The 19,880-nt window shown below is 40.1% G+C and overlaps 1 protein-coding gene across 3 annotated transcripts in view; it reads right to left on the reverse strand.

The window, feature by feature from the left end:
• Positions 1–19,880, reverse strand: part of IL1R1 (interleukin 1 receptor type 1) — a 70,804-nt gene that overhangs the window by 36,934 nt on the left and 13,990 nt on the right. Inside the window, exon 1 of one of the 3 annotated variants that reach the window (XM_072844428.1) lies at positions 142–276. The exons of the other annotated variants lie outside the window; for them this stretch is intronic. Coding sequence (XP_072700529.1) covers positions 142–147 — 6 coding nt within the window. The 5' untranslated portion in view covers positions 148–276. Of the gene's footprint in view, positions 1–141; positions 277–19,880 lie in introns of those variants that run through there. 3 annotated transcript variants of the gene reach the window in all.

Below are 19,880 nucleotides of genomic sequence, written 5' to 3' on the forward strand. Positions count from 1 at the left end.
GTTTGATACGACACGGGGTCCCCCGCTATTATATCGCTACTGCTATGTGCCCGGGTGCAGAAGCAGCTCACAGGTGGTACCGTCGTGATACCAGGCTTCTCGGCCACACCAGGTATCCTTTTCAGCGTAAAACCCACTTACTCCCATCCGCTCGTTTTGCACCTGAGGCCTGGCCCTCGGGGAAACTGAGTGAATGGCCAGGGTCCCACGTGGACCTTGGTGCGGGGAGGGAAGGACGCTGGGTACCGGCAGCAGCCAGGGGCTTGCAAGCTGCTCCTCCCTTTCCACGCCGCCGTACCTCCAGCAAGCGACCGGACCCTGACTTGTTTTGAGCGCCTAATGAGCCATCCTCCTCCGAGGACACGTTGAGTAAATGATGATTGCTTCCTTCCTAACAGAACTCGCACACCCCCTTCCTGTATCCCTTCCAGGCTGGGCAGGTCCTGGTTTCCCTAACCCATCCCTTGATAGCCGTGGTCAGAACCCCAAGAATTGAGATAACCCTGGCCTCAGGTGGCCCAGATAGAGAAATTACCAGCAATAATTCATCAATCCTAATGCTGCCTTGTGGATTGATATGATGACAATTTCTCTATTTTTTTTTTTTAATTTATCTGGTTCCAGTGTTTGCATCTGGTTCCTCTTTCTCCAAGGAACACACTCAACTCTGGGACCAGTAACATGGTATTGTGAGAATTCATCAGCTCTCCCCCATCTCTTTAGTATTCCTTTTTAGGGTGGTGGTTCTTGAAACCTTAGAATCACCAGGAGAGAAATCTGAACCAGTGATGTCCAGATCCATCACACAAAAATCTTTGAGGCTGAGGCCCAAGTGTCAGTGTTATCAAAACTCCCAGGTGATTCTACTGTGCAGCCAGGCTTGGGAACAACTGTCCCTTCAAGCCCCCATAGTGATGCCCTTTCTGTGAATCCTCCACCTGAAGCTACTTCGGCTCCTGTGTCCCCAGTGGTAATCAAAGCTAAAACAAGCCAGCCAGGCTGAGTGCTGTGGAACGAGCATTGTTGGTGAACATAAACATATCTTGCCATTTATATAGTAAAGGTTTTTAAACAGTTTACAAAAAGAGAGTAAAATTGGTCTGTGCAATAATGTAGAAATTAAAATTACACTTTTCCTTGAGTTTTTTTTTTCTTTATATTCTGATGCTTCCCACCCACCACTACCCCAACCATCCTGCTACACACATGGGCCCATAGACTCGGAGAAGACACTCAAATACTCCTCTATACTATGAGGATGGGTTTTTGAAGACCTTCTCTTCTCAACTATAACCACGGTCCCATCTAGCACCTTAAATTCACCTCCTCCCTCACTCAGCCGTGCTGACTACTTTCCCTGACTTGCCTCTTCCCTTTGTTTCATTTCCTAGGTAGCTCATGTGTCCACCTGTCCTGCCTCATCCCAGAGTTGAAGACCCATGAGGTGGAGGTTGTCAGGCCTACATACTCTGGTCTCAACACCACACAGATGCTCTGAATGCAAGGGTGTACCTGCGTGTGAGCCATATCCCTTCAGGAAGGTGATGACAGATGTGTTTGACAAAAATTAATGAGAAATAAAAATAACATCCAGAGTCTCGTGACACCTTCTGGAGTGTGTCTCCCTCCCTACCCTCCCGTCTCTGAGACTGCTGTCATTTGGAAGACTTGACTGTCTGCCACCCCCAGACAACCTTTCTTGGGAGACCATATCCCCCCAACGGTTTGGAGGCCCCTGGGTGGCTCAGTCAGTTAAGTGTCGGACTCTTAATCTCACCTCAGGTCTTGATCAATCTCAGGGTCATAAATTCAAGCCCCGCATAGGGCACACTGGACCACAGTGGAGCCTACTTTAAAAAGAGAGAGAGAGAGAGAGAGATTGTATCCCATGAGGATTTTCAGTGTGTGCCCCTCTTGTCAAGCTGCTCAAATCATAGGACCTTCTTTGAGAAGAGTATCTAATGATGCACAAGAAACAAAGACCTGGAGATCATCAGTGTCATAGCAAAGCCATGTGTCCAGAGTGGTCTGTGCCAAGGGGCAGCTGTCACCGTAGAACTGCCTGGGTCAGAGGATGGGCTGTTTCACAAATGGTGACGCAACACCCCCATTGTGTTCAGAGTCCCCAGCCGCTCGAAAGGGACTGCTAAGGGGTAAGAAGGCCACCAGTGAGAGCAGCCCTTGCAGCTGGGGACATCGGGATAAACATGATCCAAGCTGGGGTCGTTAAGTCCAGAGGATGACCTTTAGACAGAAACCCTCCCCAGAGGAGCCATGAGCAGCCCACGTCCTTCACCTCCACCGCCCCCAAAGAACCCCAGTTACTCTTCAAAGGACAAAAGGGGTTGGCGAAGGAAAGGATTCTGAATGGAGGAGATGGAGTCTTGAGCCAGTGGAGACGAGGCAACTCTGCTGGAGAGATTTTTTTCTGGCGCTAGAGATGGAAACAAGGATCCGTGAGCTAAATTGACTTCCGTTGTGGAAAATAAAATTACATCTTTGCACACAGGGCCTCTGTGATTCTTGCTACGCCTATTTTGTGTTATTTATAGAACTGCCAGTAACTGCTCACAGAACCACAGTGTTCCCTGAGAGAGATTTAAAAACCACTGTCCTACATGGACTTCCTTCTACAACCTCGTTTTTCGTTCCTTTCACACATTTTCCACCTCCTGACCTCCAAATAACCACTCTTTCAATCTGTGTCTCTTATTACCACCCATCCACTTCTCTAAGTCCACTTCTCTAAGCAGTTTTATGTGAGTTTCTCTGATCATCTTTCCATTCAGATTCCTCCGATTTTACAAGACTTTTACCAGTCAGAAAGCTGCATGTAAACTAGAGATAGGAGTGGAAGAGAAAGTGTAGAATATCATAAAATTGCCTCGGGCAAGAAACTATTTCTTAACTTCCTTTATAAGAGGAGGCCAAAGAGATGGACGAGGAAGGCAGCCCTGCCAACTTCTTGTTCTAATGCAGCTTTAATCTTGCTCAGTGAAAGCCATTGAGTGCAAGAAATTTCTTGCACCTGGTTTTTTTCCATGCTAACAGCACAGAAACAGCACAGCAAGTTCCAGAGACCCAAAGATGTAGCGGCTTCTAAGAAGAGCTGCGCCTAAAGAAACCAGACCAGTGGCCTCTTTCTCATGAGCCAGATCTTGATTTGATGGTTGGTGCAACACATGAAAGTCAAAGCACCAATAACCAAATCAGCCATCATCATCCAATATGCAGCGGTTACCAAATTCCCCACATTATCCAAGAAGGGCCCCTTAGAGCCTTCCTCCTCAGTCATGGACATGTGACATGTGACATGGACATGTGACAAAAGCAATGCTTTCCTTAAACTCATCTTTAAACATAACAAAAGTACTAGCTGCCTTAAACGTATTTCCTGGTATTTCCTACCCAGTCCCACCACCTTTGGTTCTCTGCAAGTTTCTGTAATTGGTCTCTGTGTTTTGTCAAGCACCACAAGCACCTTCTAAAATCCAGCGTTCGTATTGCAGCCTTTCAATTCTTCTCGATCTTTCCAAACATTACTGCCAATTTGTTTTCTCTAAATGGTTCCCTTTTAATATGATCGCTATAGTAGATTAATGATGGCTACAAATTCTTTGCTTCTCCTCCAATTAAGAAGTAAAGTCTAATTTCCCTCCCCTTGAATCTGGGCTGGTCTGGCTACTTAATCAATAGAATGAAGCGGAATTGACTTTCTGGGTCTCCTGAGGCCAGATCATCAAAAACCTTTCAGCTTCTTCTTAGGCTTCTTGAAACACTCACTCATGACCTCTTTATCTGTCAGATAAGAGGTGTTACCATCCTGAGGCTGCCATACTATTAGAAATTCTAAACCACATGGAGGTCACACGGAGACACTCCATCCCAGCTGGCAGCCAGAACCAACTACCACCATGAGAGAGCACCATTTTGGGTGTTAAGCCAGCCAATCCTGGTTAGCCACTATCTGCCTACATCCATTGGACAGTCCCCAAAGGAGAACCATCCAGCTGAGTCCCATCAATGTCAGAACCATGACAAACAAAATAGCACATTGTTGTTTTAAGTCACTGAGTTTGTAGCACAATAATAGGTAAGCAAAGCAATGACCCGACCCAGGAATGTGTCACAACTCTCAGTTGGCCTGTCCCCTACCATACAGAGTCAGCGGAGCATGCAAGGTCTCTTTGAATTAAAAGGATACTATCCTCCCTTCTCTGGCATCACCTCTGGCCACTGCCCAGTTACAGACTTCCTGAAGATTGTGATTATGATTATGTGATTATCTTACCAGCAAATAAAAGGAAATGAGAGTTATGGGATAAACAGGTTTAGCTTTAAATATGCTGTTTTGAGTACAACCTTGTACTTTTCAGCAAGTGCTAACTGCAAGAAGGATGTAGTTTCTAGTATTGTTATTCAATTCAAGAAACAGAGCAGCCCAGGAGAAATATAAGGTTCTAGAGACAAAGGTACTTGAAAAAGTAGAGAGCAGGCCACTACCTCTGACGATACAAGCAAAAGAAAATCTGCCTGGACTCGAGAGCGCTGTATTTGTTGAATCGTTTTCTTAATGTCCCAAGATTATGTTAACATCCATTCCATTCTTTTGTTTTTCTTCACAACAAACAATTTGGTAATAACTCAACAGCAAGTAGATTTATGTCCATCAGTAATTACTGTTACACATGACTGCCCTGAGAGAGGATGGGAGCCAGGAAAATTTTCTGTCCTGGGTCCAAAGGTTGGGAGAAGAGTCCATAATCCCGTTGATTCCTTCTTTGCCTCTTGCATCCTCATAGGAAAATCACTGAATTAAGAGCCTGGGTGGTGAGTGCTGAGCTGTTCCTACTCCGGGATAGTTACACCTGCTGTCCTAATAGGAGGCCAGTGCTACTGGGCTTCGAGTCCTCCTAAGAGTGACAATAGTAGAAGCCTATAATATCATTTCCAAAAAAAATGGCATAAAAGATTTAGGATCCAGACTAAACAAGACATTGGGCAGGAGAAACAGGAGGTTCCTTAAATGTGACTTATGCAAAGTTCTCAGGAGCTGGGTCCTTGTATGCTTCTAGATCTGTGCTGTCCAATACATGTGACCTTTAGAATCATAAAATTATTAAAATTATTTAAAATTAAATAAAATTTAAAACTCAGCTCCTCAGTTTCACTAACTATACTTCAGGAGCTCAATAGCCACACATTACTAGCAGCTATCATATTGGACAGGAAGCCACAGAACATTTCCATCACTGCAGAGTGTTCTAGAGTAGCAAAGCTGGACATTGCTACTCTAGAGTCTAGACAATTCAAGGCCTCTGGACCAGGGGCCCTTCTCCTGCAAGCTAGTTTTCATCCAAAATAAACAATCTGCTCATTTTAAATCTATATCTAAGGAAGAATCTTCTTTGTACTTTCCTCTTTCCTTCTGATCAACCACGTCATTATTCAGTCTATCTTCCATTGCTCAGCTAAATCATACTAGATCACGTTTTCTCCATATTTTCTGTGCTCATTTTTTATATTATTGTAATTACTTTACATTCATCAATATAATGCTTTGTCCATAATTGTTTTCCTATCTATATTTTTTATTTTTCTAATAAAAATAAATGTAAGACCTTCCTATCAAGGATAGAAACCATGTATAGGGGGGAGGGGTGGATCTCTCCATCACGTGTCCCAAAATACTCATATACAACCCTGAATGTCAGAAGTAGTCAACTGACCAGGTAAGGAGAAGAGTGCAGAGAGGTTTCTCTATGGTAAATGTCACCTCAGACTTTTGCTGCACTCACAATGATTTTTAGCAGAGGCAACACCATGATCCCCAGTCACAAGGTCATAAAATCAGCAACAGGATATTTATTACTTTTCAATTTAAAAAAAGAGAGAGAGAGAGACCAAAGATTTAAAATACAGTTATGTTAGCACTGTAAAATCTTACCACACTACATTTTTGTCATTCCTTTTTGTTATTCTCTAAGAAAAAAATCATTTATAGTACTTTGCCCTATTGCTTTGACATATTAACTGTGTGCTTATCAAGTAACTTGGTGATTTCCCAATCTGGACATCAAAATAATGACACAGAAAAACAGTCTCAGAGAAGGTGCCCAAGGAGAAGAGGTGTAGGTGGCACCCAGAACCCAGGCTTTCCTAAGAATGAGAAACAGGTCCCAATGCATAAGATTTTGAATACAAAGGAAAGCCCTACGTGTTCTAGGAAGAGTGTTTTTCCCCTGTGCTGTCCCAGGAAAAGGAGAAGTCAGGAATAAAACACAATGCTTAGAAAGTATTGAGCACTTTCTTCACTTTTCCCTGCTCTATGTATGGGAGTAACAAGGTAGATACCTGGAGGACCCGGGAAAAGCCAGCAATTGGGAAAGACTCTGAAATAGTATTTGCAGAAAAAGAAACCCAAGCCAGGCAAGGCAGGGAGAGGAGACCATGGCAAGAACACTGTCAAGCACACTGTGGGCTCGAGGGCAGAACAGCACCCCATCGCTGCCAACTCACACTCTGATCTTGTACATCTTCTTTTCAATTTATCCCAACTTTTTCATATTATTGATATGAAAATAATATCGATAATATTGACATGATATTATTGATTGTAAAGTGTATGGCTTTTCAATCTTGATGCCTGACTATACATTACTAGTATATAGAAATACAACTGATTTTTGCATTTTGATCTTGTGATCCACAAAATTCACTTATTACTTCCAATAGCTTTTTATTAATTTCATAAGATTTTTTATGTCAACCACCATGTTTTTTGCACATAAAGACAGTCTCTTCCTATCTAGATGACTTTTATTTCTTTTCTTGACTTTTGGATCATTTAGTACCATGCTGAATGGAAATGAGGAAAGTGAACATTTTTGCTTTGTTCCTAATCTTAGGGGAAAGCTCTTAGTCTACGATGTTAGCAGTAGATCTTTCACAGGTGCTCTTTATCCTGTTGAGAAAGTGCACTTCTATTCCTAATTTTCTGGGAATTTTTATCAGGAGTAGATGTTGGGTTTTGTCAAATGCTTTCTCTGCATCTGTTGAGATCATTACATGGTTTTTCTTTTTTGGTTTTATTAATATAGTAAATTACATTTATTGACTTCCTATTGCTAAGCCAACTTGGCATTCCCGGGATAAAGACTTCTTGGCCATGATGTGTTAGCGTTTTTACATTTGTCGGAATGGGTTTACCAGTACTTGTTTAGGATTTTTATGTCTTTCTCCATAAGGAATATTGGTCTATAGTTATTTTCTCTTGCAATGTCTTATTTGGTTTTGATATCCAAGTAATACTAACCTCAAAAAGTTGGAGAGAACTCATAAGTCGGGAAGTATTTATTCCTCTTCAAATTTCTGGAAAAGTCTGTGCAGAGTTGGTATTATTTCTTCTTTAACTGCTTGGAAGAATTCACCAAAGAAGTTATCGGGGCCTGGAGTTTTCTTTCTGGGAAAATCTTCCAACTACAAATTCAATTCTTTCTTTAATAGATAGGAAGCTATTCAAGTCATCTATTTCTTTTTGAGTGAGGTTGGCAGTTTGTGTCTTTCAAAGGAATTATCCAGTTTATGTGTCAATATTTTTAGCATAATTTTATTCTTAATGTTCTGTCATTAGCTTTTTAATATTTGTAGTGTAATGCAGGGATGTTACCTATGCCCCAATATTGATATTTCTGTCTTCTCTTTTATTCTTGATCATGCTGGCCAGAAGTTTGTTCATTTTACTGCACTCCTCAAAGCATCAGCTCTTGGTCTCATTGATCTCTCCATTATACTTCTGTTTCCTATGCCATCATGCTCTCTGCTTTGATCTTTATTACTTCTGATCTTCTGCTTGCTTTGGGTATAATTTTTTTTCTCTTTCTGGTTACAGTGGAGGCCAAGGTCATGGATTTTACATTTTTCTGCCCATTTATTTATTTATTTCAGAGGGGAGCAGAGCGAGAGGGAGAGAGAGAATCTTAAGCAGGGTCCACACTCAGCACAGAGCTTCAAGCAGGGCTCAATTCCCACAACCCTGAGATCATGACCTGAGCCAAAATCAGAAGTCAGATGCTTAACCAACTAAGCCACCCAGGCACCCCAACACTCTTCTGTCTTTTTCAAAAGGCATTTTGTGCTGAAAATTTCTCCACAAATGAGATTTCATTCCATATGTAAGAACCTTACTTAAAAATAGAACTATCATATGATCCAGCAATTCTACTTTTGGATATTTATCTGAAGAAAATGAAAACACTAATTTGAAAAAGTTTATGCATCCCTATGTTTACTGCAACATTATTTACAATAGGCAAGATATGGAAACAGCTCAAGTGTCCATTGATAGATGAATGGATAAAAAAGATGTGATATATATATATATATATAAATACTACTCAGCCATAAAAATGAATATAATCTTGCCATTTGCAGCAATGTGAGTGGACCTAGAGGATATTATGCTAAGTGAAATAAGTCAGTAAGAGAAAGACAAATACCATAAGATTTCACTTATATGTGAAATCTAAAACACAAAATGAAACAGAAACAGACTCAGAGATATGGAGAACAGACTAATGGTTGTCACAGGGGAGTGGTTGGGGTAGGCAAAACAAGTGAAGGGGAATAAGAGGTACAAATTTCCAATTTGAAATAAATAAGTCATGGGAATGGAAAGTACAACACAGGGTTCATAGTCAATAATATTGTAGTAACTTTACATGGTGACAGAGGGTAAAGGTGATCATTTTGTAATGTATAAAATCATTACGCTTTATTGTATACCTGAAAGTAATATGATATTGTATGTCGACTCTAATTCAATTTTTAAAAAGAAACTTGCAATACTGTAGTCCCATCTTTTCCTGTCTGGCTTTTTGTGCCATATGTGTCATTCATTTCACTTTTATATATGTTATAAACCTCACATAGCCCTATCACTACTTCTATTTAAATAATTGATTTTCTTTCAATGAAATTTAAGTCATAATTTCATTGCCATTTCAAGGGCTCTTTATTCCTCTGGATAGCTCCAGATCTCTGTCATTATTTTCCTTCTGCCTAAAGGATTGCCTTTAATATTTTGTGGTATATGTCTGCCAGTGATGAGTTCAAGTTTTGTACATCTGAATCAGTTTAATTTTGCTTTTGTTTTTTGATATTTTCATGGTGTATAGAATTTTTGGTTGATGGTATTTTTTCTTTCAGTACTTTAGAGACAATCCTTCAAAGTCTTCTAGCTTACCTTGTTTCTGTGAGACATCTGCCATCTTATCATCCTTGTTCTCCTTTGTGTTCTTTCACTGACTGCTTTTAAAATTTTATTCTTCACCACTGGTTTCAAGTAACTTATCACAGAACATAATGTATTTTTCTCTGGGTTTCTCAGGGATCAACTTAATCAATGGGTTTGTCATTTTCATCCAACTGGGAAAAGTTCTGGCCATTGTTTTCAAATATTTCTTTCATAACCCCACCTTCTTTTGAGGGACTTCAAATATATGTGATCTGGCTGCTTGGAATCGTCCTACAGTTCACTGATGCTCTGTTCTTTTGTGTGTTTGATGTTTTTGTTTTTTACCCTCTGTGTTTCATTTTGATAGTTTCTATTATTGTGTCTTTAAATTCATTAATCTATTCTTCTACAATGTCCAATCTGATGTTAATCTCATCCAGGATATTTAGATCTCAGTCACTACAGTCTTCATCTCTAGAAGTTAGAGGTGGGTCTTTTTATTTATTTATTTTTAGCATCTTCTACTTCTCTACTTACTGGTTTAGACATATTGAATGCAGGTATAATAACTGTTTGAATGTCTTGGTCTGCTAACTCTAACTTCTGTGTTGGCTTTTAGTTGGTTTTGATTAGTTGATTTTTCTTCTTATTTTTCTATTTCTTGGCAATCTCTGTAATTTCTTATTAGATGCCAAACATCATGAAATTTAACTTGTTGGATGCTGGGTTTTTTGAGTTGGAGGATGCACTGTAGTTCTTGAAAGTGGGTCTTGCCTTTATGACTCCTTAGGCAGGGCTTTACAGCATTCAGCATGGGGCTCATTTCACGCCACTGCTGAAACACTTGATCATCGTCCTCTACCAAATGCCTGCAGGTTATGAGGTTCTCCATTCTGGCTGGTGGGAACAGAAATTATTCTTAGCCTTGTATGCTATCTACTGTTTCATCTACTCCTGTAGGGTGGTTCATTTTCTGGCCTCAGCCAGTTCCCTCACACATATGCTCATCCATACTCTGCTAAATTCTTAAGGGGGACCCCCTGCAGACTTGAAGTTCTTCCTCATTGAAGATCTCCCCTCTCCGGCATCCATCCTGTGAACGATAGCCACCTTGGTGTCCCTTGGCCCTTGGCTCTCTCAATTCAGTTTCCTGGGCAGTTTGTTGAGTTCTGCATGGGTTTCCCTTCCCTATGCAAGTGGCTGGACACTCTTCCATAGCCTGGAAGCTTTCTCACATCAGTAAGCAGGAGCAAACATAGGGCTCATCTCATTTTTCACCCTGTCTCTCAAGGGTCCCTGTCCTTCAATGGCTGATGTCCGATATCTTAAAAATCCTGGTTTTGCGTATTTTATACAGTTTTTTGTTGTTGTTGGCTGTGGCGAGAAGTAAATCCAGACCCTACTCGTCAGTCTTGGCTGGCAATAGAACTTAGGTACACAGTTTCCTGAGTTCATAACTATGGCAGTTGGCCATGAACATGTCTAAAATTCTCTACACAACTCAAAATTTTTTTCTTCCAATTTTGTTTGGAAAAGCTTTTGAAATATTTATAAAACATAACCCAGAATTAATAAATGTTAGCCAAGACCGAGACTTTTGAAGAAGGAACTAAATTGTGAATGATGTCAAGTAAAGGACAGTGTGGCAATTGTCAGAGGCAGAGAGACCAAAGCTGTTCAACAGGGAGAGAAAAGGAAGACTAGTGAAGGGAGGAGGGGGGGAAGAAAGGAAGGATGATAGAAGGAAGGAGGAAGGAAGACATATAAAGTCCCAAGAACCAAGTTATCTACCTCCAGCATTGCCAAACCCAAGAATTTCAAAGGAAGAATTATTAGCAATTGTGATTGGTTGAATACAGGTAACAGGAGGAAGAAGTTGAGAGGAAATTCTATGAGTGTTCCAAAAAAAAATTGTTAAAGAGAAAAAATATTTTACATTAGTGGCTCTCCAAGGTCTCTGAGATCCTTTTAGAGGCCCAGAAGGTCAAAACCACTTTGATAATGATTCAAAGATGGTATGTATCTTCTTCACATACATTCTCTCTTAAGTATACAGGGGTTTTCCAGAAACTATATAGTGTATATCTCAAAGAGTGAATGCAGAAGCAGATATGAGAATTCATCTGTTCTCTGTTGCGCCAAGTATTCAGGAGATTTCCACAACAGCATAAAACAATGATATGTTTCCTTTTTCATTTTTTTGTTTTGTTTTGTTTTCAAAATATATTTTTGTAAAAGAAATGTTGTTTGTGTTAATAAGTAATGAATTTATTTTTATTCTTAAATGATCAATAATTTTTTAAAAAATATGTTATTTATTTATTCATGAGAGACACAGAGAGATGCAGAGACATAGGCAGACACTGGGTTATTGTGAGGACTGAATAAGTTAATATGTAAAGAACATTTAAATATTGTCTAATATATAGTCAATTGTAGAGATGATCATTATTTCCCATACATTAGTTAAATTTGGGTAACTTACTCAGGATCTTTAAACCTGTGAAATGGGTATAAAATATCTGCCCAGGGACATCTGGGTGGCTCAGCAATTGAGTGTCTGCCTTTGGCTCAGGGCATGATCCTGGAGTTCCTGGATCAAGTCCCACAGCAGACTCCCCACAGGGAGCTTTTCCCCTGCTTTTCCCTCTGCCTATGTCTCTTCCTCTCTCTGTGTGTCTTTCATGAATAAATTAATAAAGTATTTTTTTAAAAAAATAAATGAAATAAAATAAAATACCTGCCCAGTTACACCAGAGAGTTATTGAGAAAATCACAGATAATGAATGTGCCTGATAGTATTTTTAACTGAATAACATGCAAATAAGCAAATATTACAGAAGCTTTATTTGGCATAAATTCCTAATGTGATGTCATTTTTGAATAGGGAGTTTTCTGGTAAAGAGTACATTAGTATTTCTGGTTAAAAGAGTAGGTACTTATCACCACAGCTGATAAATTCCTCATTCCAAAAACACTAACCAAAACCACATTTGAAAAGTCAGATATTTCTGCACAAACACTCAAGTCTAGAGTTACCAAGTGTGAAATGTAGAAGAACTTGGTCCCTGTGTGATAGGATGATGAATTTTGTCAATATCGTGAGGAACTATCAGACACTGAAATCTAAGCAGTCCTCAAAGATAGTGAGGCACTTAAAACAAACAGAAGGTCAGTTTGCAACCAGAAATTTCTCAACATTCCTTACGTAAACTCAGAAATTCAATTATTGCCATGCCAAAGTTGTTCTGTTTCTCTTCATTTTTCATTGTTAAAAAGTTCTACCAAAACTTGAATCATTTCCTGTCTTGACAACCGCAATATCTTTTTCCTCTTCTTTCTACACTACTAAACTCCAAATCACTGTTGCCAAAGAAATTCTTCACCTCATTGCCAAAGAGGTAGCCCAAGCTCTTGGACGTTACATGCATTTGTGCACACACATGAGGATACACATACATCCATCCGTATCCTATCTGACGTCCCTACCGGTGCTTCAGAGCACATACCATCTTACATACTGTTTCTATTTGTGATCTTGTTTCTTAACCATCTATGCCTCTTAGCAATGTAAGCACCATGACGGTAGGGTTTGAGTCTGTTTTGTCCACTGTTGTACTACCATTGCCTAGAAGAAAGCCTAAAGTGTAGTAGGTGCATTTTCAATTATTTACTGAATGAATGAATGAATGAATGAATGAATGAATCACTTAATGCTGCAGGCTCCTGTATGCTTGATTTCAGTATTTTTCATCCCTCTCATTTAACAATATTTTATCTTCATTGCCCTAACTCTTCCACAACAAGTTATAGTTCTCTCAACCATCTTTGTATTGTCTCACCAGGCACTAGCCATGAATATGCAGGTAGTTAGCATGAAGACAACTTATCCATCCTGGATCCTTCTAAGGATAGGTGGGACTCAGCCAATGGGCCTTCACATTATGGAGACCTGGAGCAAAGTGTTTCTCACTTTTGACAAAATCAGGGTGTCTGAACATGGGAATGAGCACAGTAGAGAAGGCTGAAGTCCAAATCATCAATCAACCATCTCCTGAGCTACTGCACATAGGGAAGGACCCAGAAAAGGGATTTCCATAGGAACTTAGACCACCATTCCAATTCAGGGCTTGCATTCGGAATAATAAGTGGGCTGGAAAGAGAACTGATGTTAAAACCCTCCCCCTTTGGGCAGCCCGGGTGGCTCAGCGGTTTAGCGCCACCTTCAGCCCTGGGCGGGATCCTGGAGACCTGGGATCGAGTCCCACGTCGGGCTCCCTGCATGGAGCCTGCTTCTCCCTCTGCCTGTGTCTCTGCCTCTCTCTCTCTCTATGTCTATCATAAATAAATAAATAAATAAATTAATTAATTAATTTTAAAAAAACCCTCCTCCTTCAAACCTAGATATGGGAAAAGGGCCTCATGAATCAGATGGAGAAATGGCTGAGTCAGGGGGCTCCATACCTGGCTGTGCACCAGTGTCTCATGGGCATTCTAGAGCCGTACTTCCTGAGCAGAATCTCACCACAGATAGTGCCTGGAAATCTGTATGACTAAGGATCTACCAACTGCTCCCTAGGTCAACACCTATTAACCAACAATTCCCCCAAGGGCTTTTCCAACCTGCGATTACGAGATAATAGGTCTTTGAAGGGGTGGAGCATGCCCTAGGGGAGTTTTAAGTCTAGGTGGAAGTACTTAGGGTTATCTGTTTGGAAGGATACTTTAGTGGACAGAAGGTGGGGGGATACAGAAGGTTCTGTAACACCCAGGATAGCACCATATAACAGAACATCCTCCATCCTACAAAACTTTCAAATATCCCACCAGAATGTGGGTAAAGTTTGAGTCTGGCGCCTAACTCTGTTTTTCACAGAAACAGAGTAATTTTTGGTGCCATTTTAATATGTGTTGAATTTTCCAGAGATGCAGCTACCACAAAAATCAAGGGGAGCTAGAACTTTATTTTTTTCTGGAACTTGAAAAAAGATGTTTCACCACTGGGAAAATCTCATGATGGAAGGCAATGCATCTAACAATAGGTGAATCTCTGGGGACAGTTTCCACAGACAGGTTCCAGCTGCATTTGCAGCTGCCACATTACAGACATCTCTGTCTCACTGCAGGCATCTTACAGGTCCTTTGTGCCTTCCACTTCAGTCACAGCCATGTACGACACATCTAATTGAATCTGGAATAACTGTGATGTTTCTCCTTCACATTACAATTAGGGTGATCTAGTTAAAAAAATTTTTAAGATTTTATTTATTTATTTATTTATTTGGGAGGGCTACAGGGGAGGCAGAGGGAGATTGAGAAAGAATCTCAAACAGATCCAAGCTGAGCTGGACATGGGGCTCAATCCCATGACCCCAAGATCATGACCTAAGCCCAAATCAAGATTTGGATGCTTAACCGACTGAACCACCTAGGCGCCCCCGCCCCCCATAGTTGAATTTTTATTATCACGTGTAGATAGGATATGTTATCAGTGAATTTTATTGTAGGATAGTAAAGAGGAATTAAAAAATATTTTTTAAGAAAAAGAGCATTAAGTCCGTTGAAGTTAAGAACTACTGATCAAAACCACCTAATTCATCCCTCAAATCAAAGCTACTGGCTGGAGATGACATCACTACAGTCTTTGACTTGTCCTTGGTGTCTCCTTGCTCACCCTTGACTTCATCCCAGTTGGTGGCCTATTCAATGACAAGTCTTCTAGGAAAACCACTTCAAATTCCAAGTTTTGCAGAATCCAAAGCATCACAAAAGAGGTCTTTTTTTTCATGGGCAGCCTCTCACCCCCACCCCCTGAGAGATCTTCTCAGCTTTCCTTGTGAGCCCTATTTTGAAATATTATACCCAAGACCATGAGAAAGTTTTGATCCAACCAGGTTGGCTGAACCTCCTGAGCCATAAATGCCACAGGGAGGCTGAAACTTCTTAACATTTTGTGATTTGCCTTTTTAAACATCTCCCTTATTCTCATTTCTCACCTAAATGCCACCAGGCAGATTCTAGCTGCTAAATGTGACTTAATTCTGAACTCACTTTTGTGACTGCCCCCAACTCCCTTCGCTTTCAATCCAAGAAACAATAATGTTACTGAGACTTATGACCAAGGAAGGATAAAACATTGTGCCAAACTGAATCTCAGCTCAGAATTATTCCCTTATGCAGAGACAATGAAGTTGCAAGGGTAAATCTTCTACTGTGGTTTTCCTATCAAGTTTCTCTGCAGGGAGAACACAACATTTGCTAAGTGATCAGTAGGTTCTAGATAGTTGGGGAGTAGCTGGGAATGAGCCTCCAGGAGATCCTCCCAGCCTCAGCCTCGAGAGCTATGAGGGTGGCCACTCTGCCATCTCCTGCATCACCCTTGTCAAACCTTTCCCTGCTCAATAGTGGGGGTAGCATCTGAGACTGAGACAACCTCACTCAAAAAGCTCCCCTCTCTCCCCTTCCCCCTCGCCATCCTCTCCCCCAATTTCTCTCCCACTGTAGTTTCTTCCAAGTTCCCTTCCTTGCTCTCTATCAACTAAGAACGATACACATAAAACACTCCACTCATATTTCTATATTTTCTTGGAATTCTATTAGTGCACATTATCTTAAACCGTAACATTTTATTGTTGCATATATGTAAAGTATATGTGGAAAGCACATATGTGAAGTATTTCCCCTGGCCCTTTAATTTACCATTAATTGTGGTAAATGTGCCTTTGATGTACTCAGATTTGCTTTCAGCATGGAATTCTGGGAATACTTCATTCCAAAGAAGCTAAATGTACTTATGAGAAAACTCAGCTTGCTTCTCAAAGTGGGGTTCATAATGCTTTTCTCAACAACACAAAGAACACAACTTGAAATGTAACAAGAGTAGCATGGCATTGGTATATCTGTGGTTAAATGTCTTTGACCTATGAAACTTGACATTATATTATATTATCCTTTGAATCAACACACCTTGGATTGGGACGCAATGCCACCTTAAGAAAATAGACTAAATATACTTGCATACTTAACTCAAGGCTATATTCAGTCTTTCTGTACTTATGTACATGCCTTTAAGTTGGTGTCTACTCAGGGTATAGCATACCCCTGTTTCTCAGGAAAGTAAACCAACTTCTCTGAACCCACCTCCAGCCCATAGGTGTGGGCCTAAGGAAATACTCTTGTCCATGGATGCTTGGGTCGAGAGTATTCACTAAACTCTCTCCCAAGACTTTTGTATCAAGCCTGAAATACACAGAGCTAATTTCTATGTGTCGTGGATGGAATCAAAACAAAGGTTTTGTTCTCCTTCAGACTCCTTTGGGAGATGCAAAGTGGACACCCTCCAAATGAACCAGAGAAGCAAAGAAATTCAGTTTTCAGAGAAAGAAAAGCGAGCAGTGGAGACAAAAAAAATGAGAAGGGACTCATTCAGATGCTGGGAGACAAACCCCTCAGGTTGGTTCAGCCCTTCTAGGAGTCAGACTGCTTCCTTGCCCCTAGGTTCCCAGAGGCACTTGTGAATGTTGACTAAATTTCTTCCTTTCTGCTTGAGCAAGTTGAGCTCATTGAAACATGCCAATGGCTCTTGCCGCTGCCAGCTCCTATTGCTTGTAATCAACATCTAGCTGACAGCCCTCATTCTTATCAGATTTTTTTTTCCTTAGAGTCAGTGGTTTTTGCAAGATTTGGCTCTTCTCTATTTCATGCCCACTTGTTCATTATCGTGTGTGTGTGTGTGTGTGTGTGTGTGTGTGTCTGTATCTAGATATAGATATGTCTAGATATAGAGATAGATGATAGATAGATAGATAGATAGATAGATAATAGATAGATATTCTTGATACTTTGCAAAGAGTTTACCATGCCATAGTACTGATTTTGATGAAAAACTTCCAGGAAGTAGCAGCTTTGGCACTTTTACAAAGTCTTAATAAGTGAGAATAACCCTTGAAACTCAAGTGCTCGGAACAGAGTAAATGTTTTTGCCCAGCAGTGCCCTCTACTAACAAAGGCTATTTCCGAGAAGCCCATATTACACATCCCTGAGAGGCCAAACAGACTTGGACACATATTAAACACGCAATAAGCCTCCTCAAGTGCCCAAGTCACAAAGTGAGACTCACCTACACAAATAAATAAGCAAGGAACATACCAGAGGAAAGTTAGATGGAGATTCAAAGATAGCTTTTTGAGTACAAAAGTAACTGAGGAGAAATGTTGGTGGCTGTTTAACGGTCTGAGAAAGAAGTAATGAACAGTAACCTACGCAACCACTTTATTTTGTGATGTGAACAAGACAGTTAAACAAGAAACAACCATGCATGGGGTGCCATAAACAGCATTAACCCACAGATAAGAGAGGCCAAGATGCCTCCATCTCTACTCTTTCCAGATGTGCTACATCAGCTTCAGTGGCCCTTCTATCAAGACTTTGCCAGGATGGCGAAAACACAGATAAAATGTTTATTGTGGTAGTTGGCATGGTAGGTTCTTTGTGTTGCTACTTTGGGTTCCCCAAAGATAAATTGAGAAGGTGCTACGATTTCAAGTGTAGAGTTGGGATGTCTTCCCCATTCAAATTGGACATGTGGTTTGATAAGATATGGGATATTACTGCCCGATATTTAAAACCGCAATGTTAAAACTAATATTTACAATTTACAATATTTACTATGTCATGTATCTAAGATTCATATGGAAATAAGCATTGTTTTTTTTAAGTGTTTTTTTCCCCTTCCCTATTTACCACTAGATCCTTTCAAACTGGGTCAAACACTTGTTGCAATGGGATAACAAATAAACATGAGAGCAATAAGAAGAAGAACTAGGAAAGTACAGATGTGCAAATTTTATCTAGAAAAATGTAGTCTGTGTAGTCATTGAAACAGGATAGTATGGGCATAAAAACAAACAGATGGAACAGAATGGGAAACCCAGAAATGGACCCATAACACTATGGTCAACTAATCTTTGACAGAGCAGGGAGGAATATCCAATGGAAAAAAGATAGCCTCTTCAACAAATGGTGTTGGGAAAACTGGACAGCCACCTGCAGAAGAATGATATTGGACCATTTCCTTACATCATACACAAAAATAGACTCAAAATAGATGAAAAACCTAAATATGAGTCAGGAAACCTACAAAATCCTAGAGGAGAACACAGGCCACAACCTCTTTGATCTCAGTATAGCAACTTCTTACTAGACATGCCTCCGGAGGTAAGAGAAACAAAAGCAAAAATGAATGTTGGGACTTCATCAAAATAAAAAGCTTTGCACAGCAAAGTAAATAGTTGACAAAACCTTTGCAGTCTGCAGAATGGGAGAAGATATTTGCAAATGACATATCTGATAAAGAGTTAGTATCCAAAATACATATAGAAGCTTATAAAACTCAACACCCAAAAAACAAATAATCCAGTTAAGAAATGGGAAGAAAACATGAACAGACATTTTTTCAAAGATATACAGATGGCCAAAAGACACATGAAAAGATGCTCAACATCACTCATCATCAGAGAAATACAGATCAGAACCACAATGAGATAGAACCTTCACCTATGAGAAAATTAACAAGACAGGAAACAACAGGTGTTGGTGAGGATGCAGAGAAAGGGGAATCCTCTTACGCTGTTGATGGGAATGCAAGCTGGTACAGCCACTCTGTAAAAGGGTATGGAGGTTCCTCAAAAAGTTAAAGATGGAACTACCCTAGGATCCAGCAATCGCACTACTAGATATTTACCCAAAGGATACAAAAGTACAGTTGTGAAGGGGCACATGCACCCTGATGTTTATAGCAGCATTATCAACAATAGCCAAACTACAGAAAGAGTCCAAATGTCTAGTGACTGATGAATGGATAAAGAAGATGTGGTCTATACACTCGATGGAATATTACTTGGCCATCAAAAGGAATGAAATCTTGCCATTTGCAACAATGTGGATGGAGCTAGAGAGTATTATGCAAAGCACAGTAAGTCAGAGAAAGACAAATACATGATTCCACTCATATGTGGAATTTAAGAAACAAAATAGGTGAACATATGAGAAAGAAAAAAGAGAAAGAAAATGAAGGAAACAGAAGAGACTCTTAACTATAGAGAACAAACTGAGGGTTGATGCAGGGAGGTGGGCAAGGGGTGGGCTAAATGGATGATGGGTATTAAGGAGGATACTTGTTATGATGAGCACTGAGTGTTATAGGTAAATGATGAATCACTAAATTCTGCTCCTGAAACCAATATTACACCAAATGTTAATTATCTCGAATTTAAATAAAAATTTGAAACAAACAAGAAAAAGAAAAATGTAGCCTGGTCATAAACACTTTAGGATCAAGTATGTAAAGTCAACTCTCATGATTTCCTGATTTCCCCCATTTCTTCCAGTGGGAGAAAGGGAGAAAAGAGCAAACTCAAGAGGTTTTCAGGACAATGACCATCCCTATTTTATTTTTATTATTATTATTTTTTTGTATCCACCAAAGAGTCTCATACAGTGCAAAGCACATGAAACACTGTTGACATCTTACAGTCAGACAAAGTGGTCTCAGCTCCAGGTAGGGTGATGTCTACCCTCGTTGAGGCTGAATCACGAGCAGTACTTACAAACTTTATTATAAAAAAAAAATCCCAAAATACACCG

The sequence above is a fragment of the Canis lupus genome, chromosome 11 (genome assembly GCF_048164855.1).
Source record: "Canis lupus baileyi chromosome 11, mCanLup2.hap1, whole genome shotgun sequence".
Classification (NCBI taxonomy): domain Eukaryota; kingdom Metazoa; phylum Chordata; class Mammalia; order Carnivora; family Canidae; genus Canis; species Canis lupus.